Source organism: Lolium perenne, chromosome 6 (assembly GCF_019359855.2).
Source record: "Lolium perenne isolate Kyuss_39 chromosome 6, Kyuss_2.0, whole genome shotgun sequence".
Classification (NCBI taxonomy): Eukaryota; Viridiplantae; Streptophyta; class Magnoliopsida; order Poales; family Poaceae; genus Lolium; species Lolium perenne.
In genome coordinates this window covers 262,702,268-262,713,341 of record NC_067249.2, presented here as the reverse complement: position 1 = coordinate 262,713,341, position 11,074 = coordinate 262,702,268, and the positions used below count along the sequence as shown (strand labels likewise).

Here is an 11,074-nt window from a genome sequence, read left to right as displayed (position 1 = left end):
CGGAAGGTTTCACTTTCGCGTCGAGAAGGAAGGATCGTATCGTGTCGAGATTCCGATTTCGTCGGGATCGTCGGCAGTCGATTCCGATTTTTCAAGCTATGCATCGTCAACCGAGTCAGGAGAAGAAGAAACTTCGTCGACACGCTACGTCAGCACCAGAGCAAGAGAGAAACTCGCCAAGATCTTCAACGACATATCGTTTGAGTCATCTGCGGACTCATATATAAGCGATGGCTCAAGCGATGTCGACAGTTACGACTTCATCGACAAATCTATCACAGTGGGCAAGGTCTTCATCAATCTCAACGATGATGTCACCAAACCCAACATAGATCTGAATACAAAATATCATCAGATTTATGCCATTGAGGATCAAGAGGAAACATACGAGGCTTTCGACGATCCGGGAAATCCATACGTCGATCCCTCCAACCTGCGACAAGGCCTGGGCAACAAATACGTCGGGCCGAGCCGCGAGATAGAGTTCAACTTTCACAAGCAGCGTGGGACGAGCCGCGAGAGCTATGAACGGTACAGAACCAATGGCTACCACGGCCACACCGGAGGAATTACAAGCATATCAATATAGGCTCGCACGAGCTGCCGTAGAATTGGAAAAACAGACAGCCGAGTTAAACAGAGAAAGGAGGCAGCTTACGCATCCGGCGGAGAAGGGCAGATCTAAGTCGACAATCTAGAACTTCGGGTGATAGCCACAGGGAGGCTCGGAACAGAGCAAGATCAAGGTTGCAGCATATACCCGAGGCAGAAAGAGAGCACTTGGTCCAAAACCTCGACATGTCCTTCATGTCGATAGATACAAGAGGAAATATCATCCCTAAGACACCAGAGGCTGGGTATATGGCGACACATGCTTTTATCCTTGCATCTAAACCACCTCCAGGTGATCCAAGGGAAACACTATACAATATGGCGGTAGCAGGAGTTGGAGCTATGGGGACAGCGTTTGTATCAACGCCTCCCGAAGGAGCGGCACGGCAAAATAGTCCACGACTGCGCAAAGCGACAACGGCGGCTGAAGGACCAAGTGGAGCAAGAGACACAGCAGCACAAGCAAGGGTCGACAGAGCGCGGCAAAGCAGAAGTGATCATCGGCAATCTCCGAAGCTTAATGACGAAGATATGTGCGGCCTGCCATGCTTCACGAGGAGAGTCCGAAAAACTCGAGTCCCCTCAGGATTCAAGTTACCCGACAACTTCAAGAAGTTCGACGGCCTTCAAGATCCAGAGGATTGGCTAGTTGATTATCTCGAGACAGTGAAGCTCACAGGAGGAACCAGGGCAACAGCTATGCAAAGCATCCAGGTGCATTTGAGTGGAGCCGCACGATCTTGGATAAAGAAACTCACTCCAGGATCTATCGACAGCTGGGAAAGTCGTTATAGATGGGTAATTTAGAAATTGGTGTTGTTGACCGACTGTTCAACTATCTAGTTCTCAAGGACGATAATCATTGTAACGAGAGGATGTTTATCCTCTTGATTATAATTAACAATGACGGGTCAACTGTACCTTCAACTATTTCAAAAACTGACAGGAAACATTACCCTCGGATAAAATTATATCTGATGGGGAACCATCAGCTATAAGCATCTTAAAGATACCACAAGGTAAATGACGATCAGAACATATCCGACGGCTCACCGTCGGCTTACTACCGTGGGCAAAGATATTAACCGACAGTACCGTCGGCTATTAGTGTAATGCCCGACCAAGCATAGCCGACGGGCGATTGCCGACGGTATACCGTCGGATATATGTGTATCCGAGGGTGAACTTGAAAATCCGACGGTAATTTGACCCTCGGCTAAAAGGGGATATCTAGTAGTGAGCATTACAAATAGATGATCTTGATCATGATAGGCAGCTCACAAGATCTAAACATGATAGCACAAGAGGAGAAGACAACCATCTAGCTACTGCTATGGACCCATAGTCCAAGGATGAACTACTCACGCATCAGTCCGGAGGCGGGCATGGTGATGTAGAGCCCTCCGGTGATGATTCCCCTCCCCGGCAGGGTGCCAGAGGCGATCTTCAGAACCCCCGAGATGGGGTTGACGGCGGCGGCGTCTCAGTAACTTTTCTCGTATCGTGGCTCTTGGTACTAGGGTTTTCGCGACGGAAGGATTATATAGGCGAAGGGGCAGAGTCGGGGGACGCCCGAGGGGCCCACCCCATATGGCGGCGCGGCCAGGGGTGGGGCCGCGCCCCCCTATGGTGTGGCCGCCTCGTTGCCCCTCTTCGTCTCCTCTTTGGTGTTCTGGAAGACTCTGTGGAAAATAAGACCGTGGGCTTTTGTTTCGTCCAATTCCGAGAATATTTCCTGTGTAGGATTTCTGAAACCAAAAACAGCAGAAAACAGGAACTGACGCTTCGGCATCTTGTTAATAGGTTAGTACCGGAAAATGCATCAAAATAATGTAAAGTGTATATAAAACATGTGAGTATTGTCATAAAACTAGCATGGAACATAAGAAATTATAGATACGTTTGAGACGTATCAGTCTCCAGTGAGCAACGTCACAAAGGCCTAGCCCACTTACACTAAGGGATTTTCTCAAGGCGGAAATCGTACCTTTACAAGGTTCTTGGGGCACACATCCACAACTGAATCGAAGACTCCCAATAGTTGTAACAACAACAACAAACAAAAATAAATCAAGCACAAACAACTAGGGTTTCCAAATGGAACAGTAGCAAAGGGGCCCTCAAGAAAATGAGTGGAAAATGCAAATAGCTTTGGTGAAGATGTAGATCCGGGTCTTCTCCTTTAATTCTCCAAAGATCAAGGGCTTTGGATGGCTGGAGGAGGAGATCTAGTAATTATTGTGGGTCAACAATGGTGAGATCTTCTTTTTGGAACATGCAACCTCTTCCATTGGGGAAGAGGGCTATTTATATGAGTATGTGCTTCAGATATGACCGTTGTGGACGTTTTTGTGTAATACTGTAAGTACGTGCCACAAGGGCCGGAAGTTCCGATTAGGTTGCTCCTTCCTGCTGACCTAATGCTGCTACCGTCGCAGGTGGAACAAGGACGGTAGTACCGGCGAGCGGTACTACCGACCAAGTTCCGGCCTTTCCGGAAGTAGGACTTGAAGTAGGGCGATAGTACCGGTCGTCGGTGCTACCAGCCAACTTCTTTCCGAGTCCTTTTTTGCGTGCTGTGCTGTTGCTGCTGACAGAGGAATCTGGGCGGTAGTTCCGCCAGCACTGGCTGGAGCAAAAAACACAACAGCTTCTTTTTTTTTGAGTGATCTATTCCAGCACAGAAATGTGTAGCATCTTTCTATATAACTGTATGCAACAACACACATAAACTTGTACCTGTATTGACTTCAAACACACAAAACTCATAAGAACGGAAAATGTTCTTTTAGTCAGAGACAAACCCATGGTTCTAATTTTATGAATAAAGCTTATTATGGTCACATTTCGGTTATAAATGAGCTATTCTTATTTTATCTTGATGAGTCATTTATTAAATATTAAAAATACCGAAAGATAACCAAACTTAATAATGATATCATTTTGAATGACACTACTGTTTTAAATCATGTTGATATTATGTGTTTCATTCCGATGAATCACAAGGTCTTTAGATATTTGATTTTTTGGCGCATATATGTTATACCTCATGAGTAATAACTTTACGTTCCGATAAAATAGAATGTGCGTTAAATTATATAGAGTACCATACATTATGATGTAGTCTTGGATTTTAGCAAGTAGTGGATATAACTATTTCGTAAAACTTTAGGCGGGCTGGACGGATGGCTTAATCTGGTATGAACTTTGCTAGACTAGGTCTAGGAGTAGAAAAGGGCCCAAACTCCAAAGCCCAGGTAGATCCACTGCGCCTCCCTCCTGCCACACTCACGGCGGCGACGACGGCGCCAGCGACCCAAACCTAAACCTTCCCCAACCCGCCGCCGCCACCGCCACCGCCGCCGCAGCCATGTCCCAGAAGAAGTCGCGCGGCGGAGCCTCTGCCGGAGACGACGCCGACGAGCTCTCGCGCTCGCCCCTCCAGGCCGTGCTCCTCGCCGACAGCTTCACGCTCAAGTTCCGCCCCATCACCCTCGAGCGCCCCAAGGTACTACCGCATCCCGCCCCCCAAACCCCACCGCCCCCAATCCGCGCCCACGGGACCTGAATCGAACCGAGCTGCCTCCGCATGCAGGTGCTGCTGCCGCTGGTGAACGTGCCGATGATCGACTACACGCTGTCGTGGCTGGAGACCTCGGGCGTGGAGGAGGTCTTCGTCTTCTGCTGCGCGCACGCGCAGCAGGTCAAGGAGCACCTGCAGGACGCCGGCTGGACCGGGAAGCCGGCGGCCCGCGAGATGGCCGTCAGAACCGTTGAGTCGCACGACGCCATCAGCGCAGGCGACGCTCTCCGCGTCATGTACGGCCGCGGCGTTGTGAGTCTCCGATCTCCACACTTCCCGTGACTTATGAAGCACTGCGGTATCAGTATTAGTTCTTGGTGTTCTTCTTACTGATTAGCAATTTATCTTAGGGTAGACAATTGATTTAGACCTGGTGGTTAACATATGTGAAATTGGACAAAACTTTGGGTGTCATTCCAGTTTATTCAAGGAAAGTAGATAATAACTGTACTACCTTGTGTCATAACAGTTAATTTCAGTGGCTTCCCATTGAGTACTGGTTGTCTCGATAGTCTGGATCTGGGAAAGAGTTACAGTCAGCAAGAGACCGATGAAAAAAATGACCATATTATTTTCTAGTCAGAGGTAAACCTAGTGTTGGTTTTTGTGCCAAATGGCTATAACCAAAAAGTTGGTTTTAGGTTTTAACTATTAAATCATACTGAACGTATTAGGTTAGCGGAATCTTGATATTTTTCAAGCGTTTAACTCTGTGATTGTGTTGCCTGCTTAGAATAGTATTGCGTGTCTGATTCTTTTTGCCCAAGTAGCTGTAGCTTGTGTCTCAATTATTACTACACATGTATAGTGCAGTCTTACTTTCTCGCTTCTTGTCCCATTCTCAAAGTTTCATGCACTACTGCCATTTCGTTTACGCTTTCAGTTGTTTGATGCTTCCATCCCTTTTATGTAGATAAATGGGGATTTTATCCTCATCAGTGGTGATACAATCAGCAACATGAGCTTGAAAGATGCTCTCCAGGAGCACAAGGACAGAAGGAAAAAGGACCCGCTTGCTGTTATGACTATGATTATAAAGCAGTCAAAACCTTCAGTACTGACGCAGCAGACACGTCTGGGGAATGATGAAATTGTTATGGCTATAGCTCCTGAGACCAAGGAGCTACTTTATTACGAGGATAGAGCTGATGCCTCACACCTGTGCGTGACAATTGATAAAGATATACTGGCCAGTAATCCTACTCTCCAGTTGCATAATAACATGGAGGTTTGCTTTCAAACTTGTTAATTCAACAATGGATACATGGTTTTCTCTAAGCTCAGGTTTTGCTATTTCATTGCAAGATCAGGAATAGATATTCTTCAATACTTCACATATTTTTCCTTTTTGGGACAGGATTGCTATATTGATATCTGCTCGCCGGAAGTCCTTAGTCTTTTTACCGACAACTTTGACTATCAACATCTCCGGCGTCATTTTGTGAAGGGTTTACTAGTTGACGATGTAAGTCCATTCACCACCTGTTGACCTATGTAAGACAAGAAACCATGATGCTTGTTCTTAGTGCAGTATCATCATTCTGCTATAATGTATCATTTCTTACAATCAAAATGGCTTGCCAATCTTTCCAGATTATGGGGTACAAAATTTATACTCATGAAATACACTCCAGCTATGCCGCAAGAGTAGATAATTTCAGGAGCTATGATACAGTGAGTAAAGATATAATACAAAGATGGACATACCCTATGGTGCCTGATGTGTTATCCTTTGGTAACTGCCATGAAATGAAACTACATCGGCAAGGAATTTACAAGGCAGCAGGTATGCTCATTGAAAGGATAATTCCACAAAGATTTATTTTTGCCCCCCTGATTCATTGTTCACTAGATGAAGTTATTGAATCATTATGTTTGATTTGGGATGAAGAGAGGTTGCAGATATTAGTTGCCAGTAATATTAAAATGCTTTCTAATGTTACATGGGCTGTTTTAAACTGTGATTTTTGTTTCTTGGGCATGATTTTTTACCTACGACTTAGTTGTGCAGGTATATTTCAATCCAGTAAATTGTATAACATCACCTTTCTACATATGAAAATTTTCACATAATTCACATCTTTTCCAGATGTAACATTGTCGCATTCTGCACATATTGGTGCGAATTCTGTTATTGGCAATGGTACAAATATCGGGGAGCAGTGCAAGGTATCAAATTCAGTCATTGGGGAAGGTTGCAGTATTGGGAAAAACGTTCTTATTCACGGGTCCTATATATGGGATAATGTCATAATTGAAGATGGATGCAAAGTGAGTAACTCCTTAGTCTGCGATGACGTTCATTTAAGGGCAGGTGCTGTTGTTGAGCCTGGCTGCATATTGTCATTTAAGGTATTTTGCTATATATAATATTTTGTTTCTATGCTATTTATTTTTCATTTAGGAACAGACTAAACCAGTTGTAACTTTCTACTGTGCAGTCTTGCTCATATGAATTACATTCTTATTTGTATTATTTCAGATTAAAGTTGGAAAGAATGTTGTTGTTCCCGCCTATTCAAAAGTTTCACTACTTGAAAAGCCTTCAAATGAAGATAGTGATGAGGAACTTGAGTATGCTGATACCAATTCTGCAGTTACAGATAGTCCACGTAAGTTTGTAGATCCTAAAGTTTCCATTACTTGTTTATGCAAGTCTTTTTTGTTTTCTTCGCATGGCGATGCAAATCTGTAACACTCATGTTTTACTTCGAACTTGGTTTGCAGCCTTTTCCAGCATGAGGAATAATGCCGACCACCCTACTGTCGAATCTGAAGATGAAGACTTGGGGGCATCTGAGGTATCACTCTAGTCTTAGCTGGTGCAGAGATTTCCTTTAATGTGTGCTTTGCCATTACTGTGTGGTTGTCAGGATTTCCAGGAACCCTGGTGATATATTTATCATGTCTTGATCTGTGCTGTTTATGATATTGCTTAGACTGGTACCTCTGGTGTCCTTGGTTACATATGGGCAAGTGGTGATACTGGAACTCAGGAGGAGTGGAGACAATCAATTGCTCCAATTCCTAAAGAAAAACTTCAAGAGTTGCAGCATGCTATTGCTGTTGATGACGCCGATGGATCAGAAGAAGACTTGAACAACCGTCTACGTGAAGCAGACCATGACAATGATTCCGAGATTAGTGTGGTTGAGGATGATGATTATACTAAGTTTGAGAAAGAGGTTAGTATAGCATAAAATTGGGATTTTCATACTGTTTTTATTTCCCCCCTTTGCTGATTGGTTTACCCTACTTAGGTCGAAGAGACATTCCAACGAGCACTTGATGGGGTTCATCAAGACAACTTGATACTAGAAATTAATGCGCTCAGGTGTAAACTCTTTTCTGTTCCACTGGAATATGTATGGATTTCGAGATATATACAATTAGAACACATATAAGTCAGTTTGTCCAGGACAACATTTACTTTGGTTCTCTCACTGTTCTCTTTTTTTTTTTCTTTTTTCGGGCAGCAATGGAAACACAAGCAGATGAAAGGGCAGTTTAATGAAAAAAAGAATTGAAATATACATATCACTTTTTCCCCATATGTAACATATAACTAGCTGGAAAGTCATATTCTACTTACAATTTATTCTTCAGGAACATCACACCATCTCAAATGGCAAACAATATTTACTTTCAATGTTAATTAAGCATGTGAATTTGGATTAACATTCTGTTTCCTAACCACTAGTTTTGCTCATGTAGAGTATGAAAGATGTTTGCAGTGTCTTGTTCTAATTTATGGCTTGACCGTGATGAATTAGTTGTTCTCTTTGATTTTTCGTCATATGATTTTCTAGTTGTTTGGTCAAAGTTACATATGCAGGTGCCTGTCGTTTTTGATAAAAGCCATCTATTCAACATTCAAATCACCAACAGATTATGCCAGTTCTTTAGTTTTGTCTATCTTGTTATATTCAGCATGGCTGATTATGTTGTTTGCGATTTTCAGGTTGTCTTATAGCCTTCAGCATGCAGATTGTGCTGGAGCAGTTTTTTATTCGATCATGAGGAGTGCACTAGTGGCTGCACAATCTACTACTGGTATGATTTATAGGTCATAATTTATAGTTTTATGAACTTGAAACTGGGATTATGATTTGGTCATTAGCTATTTGCCTGTTTTAACTGTAATTGAAAAGACCCAGTTTAGTGAGGAGATTAGCTTGGATATTTGGTTTTGGTAGAGACTTTATCGGATTTGCACAAAATATTACATTTCGTCTATCGCAAACATGACCGAATCATTCTTACTGGAGAACTTATGTGTTGTAGAGTTTTTAATGTAGGATGCTTCTCCCTATAGCTGTTAGATCCTGAACACTGGTAACATAAGCTTGTTTATCTTGCTTCCCTCTTTATACAGAGAGTCTTCTAAAGGCAACTGCAGATGCGCTTACCAAGTGGAGGGACCTTTTACGCAATTACACCAAGACGGTTGATGAGGAGGTATGGCTCAACGATATACTGGATGAATACCTTGAAGTCTGCATAAGTATCATATGCTGAAAATTTTGAACTTAGGTCTGCACAAATAGTTTCAGGTTTAATGATTTTAAAGTAGTGTTCTGTCCAATGTATCTGTTGTCAGGTTTAATCATGTCTACAGTTTTCTTCAATATTTTAGTCAGCGTGGGTTGCTTTCTTATCTATTTCGAGCATATGACAAATCCTAACTGAAATGACCCTGTATGTAATTGGTAGTATGGTAGTTGTGGTGATCCGAATACCAGATTTCTGTGTTGGAGCATGAGCACTCTGTCAGGGCCTCTGTTGCGAGTTTTAGGGCCAGTCTGAAAATTGGGTGCCCCACGGATTTTTACAAAAGAAACATGCATGAGTTATTCCTTATTATTGTGTGACTTAGTGTCTTTGTCATTTGATATTTGAAATGGCCTAAATGAATCATTTTGTGATGATGCAGATGGAAATACTTTTGAAGTTTGAGGAAATGTGTCAAGATATCACAAAAGAATTCTCTGCACTTTTTTCAAAGGTAAAGTACTATTTAATTGCAGACAGGTCATTTATATTTTTATTGACCATATATATCTGTTGTTTTCTTTGCATCGCTGGGTGGTGTGCACTATTTGGAAATTTATGATGCTGTTTTTGTTGGTTTCGATAATTTTGCTATTGATCGCAGATATTGCCTTATCTCTATGATAAGGAGCTAGTTAGCGAAGATGCAATTTTGAGATGGGCGGAAGAAAAAGCGAATGCCGATGAGTCTGATAAAGTTTTCGTTAAACAGTCTGATGCTTTTATTCAGGTATATCTGCTCCACTAAAGCTGAGTTTTCCCTTTTCATTTTGCATGACATTTACAGAACCAATATAAGTTATTGCATGATCACTGTACCAGTTTTCAGTCCACATATATTCATGGCGTATTAATGTCTTTCTATCTCTTTAGTTATTTTCTCTGATCTGAAATCTTCCGTCATAACCTAACCATTCTTCTTGAACTATTACACTTTACTCTTGTTGTTTATTGCTTTTAAATTTAGCTGATTGTCTTAAATCACTCTGTGACGACAGTAGTATTTTATCCACCAACCGTGTACCATCTATGGAGTTGACATGACAAAAACTCAACAATATGATATGATTATCAAAATCAACTTCCGATGAGATCTTCACTTGTCTTAAGTATACTAACTTCTCACCAATTCCTTTTCTTGGCAGTGGCTTAAGGAAGCTGAAGAAGAGGAGGATGAAGATGAAGAAGAGTAGATTTGTAGCCCATACTTGCACCCTTTTCCAACCTCAGAGGGGTGCCGCGTTCGTTGTCCAATTTGAGTGGTTTCCTGGCGAGTTTGCAGCCGGAAAGTTTTGGAAGCTCGATGTACATTACATAATCCCAGTTTTGTCCCTAACCAATCGGAGGAGGAAAAAACATTTGCCCATGAGGCATGGGCCACCGCTGAACAACTGCAGAGTGTAGATATATGTATTTCTTCGCCGATGCTTCCATGAAAGCTTGTTTTGCTGATTGTCCGCCCCATGTGTGTTCCTTTGCGCCCAGCACTAGCGCAATCTTTAGCGAATGCTTTAGTAAGATATGGCCTCCTTTTTTTCCTGGTCTTCTTTCTGCTGTGGGGGATGTAGTGGGGGAGGAAAGCAGGGAGCGGAGTGAGTCTCCCTTGCGCGAAAGGCGGCAATGGATCATTGTGGGTTGCGTAGATCCGGCACTAATCTTACCCCAAAAGGGTCCTCGGCTTGTGTTAAAGCACGCTGTTTTCTTAGCTCAGATCCCTAAAGGCCCTATCCTGCTTGGGTGCAGCAAAATCAAAGGTCTTTTATTTTTCTAGGAGCAATATCAAAGGTCGATAGGAAAGAGTTAAAAACGTCCTTGGGGTCTGAAGGAGAAAAGCGCCTGGAGGGATTAGTGAGCGGAGGCTGCGCTAAGCAACCTGTATCGTCGTTCTTCTGCATGTGATGTTTTAATTTTATCTTTTAATAATACTATTTCCCCCTTTGCTGTATATGTATATTTGTTTGTTGTTCAACGGCTGAGATGGCGTTACTCTGACCTTATGAAAGTTTTTGCAATGCCCTCTTTGTTAGGTTCGTTTACTCACCTAACATAACTTTTCAAGATTACCGCCGAATGAGCCTGTAAGGCTCGCCCTCCTTTCGTCTCCGCTCTTACCTGAAGCAAGAAAGTTTATAGAGCAATAATTAGAAGGATGGTAATGAACCCCGTTTGTCCCGCCAACGAAATTATCCATGCAACAAAATTTCTGCGCATGCACGTTAATTTGAAGTTCATCTAAGGGCATCTCCAGCGGCGCGACGCATTTCGGACGTCGAAACGGACGCGTCGCGTCCGTTTGCGTCGGGCCAAATGGTCGAAACCGTCCGGGTG

The 11,074-nt window shown here is 42.9% G+C and overlaps 1 protein-coding gene across 1 annotated transcript; it reads left to right on the top strand.

Moving 5' to 3' along the window:
- Positions 1–3,872: 3,872 nt before the first annotated feature.
- On the top strand, positions 3,873–10,203 carry LOC127305412 (uncharacterized). The gene is made up of 15 exons (XM_051335828.2): positions 3,873–4,120; positions 4,208–4,447; positions 5,109–5,423; positions 5,553–5,660; positions 5,789–5,981; positions 6,285–6,547; positions 6,678–6,807; positions 6,923–6,996; positions 7,135–7,380; positions 7,456–7,529; positions 8,157–8,248; positions 8,571–8,653; positions 9,129–9,200; positions 9,351–9,476; positions 9,892–10,203. Exons 1-15 carry the CDS (start codon positions 3,983–3,985, stop codon positions 9,937–9,939), a joined length of 2,202 nt encoding a protein of 733 aa, XP_051191788.1. The 5' UTR covers positions 3,873–3,982; the 3' UTR covers positions 9,940–10,203.
- Positions 10,204–11,074: the final 871 nt, after the last annotated feature.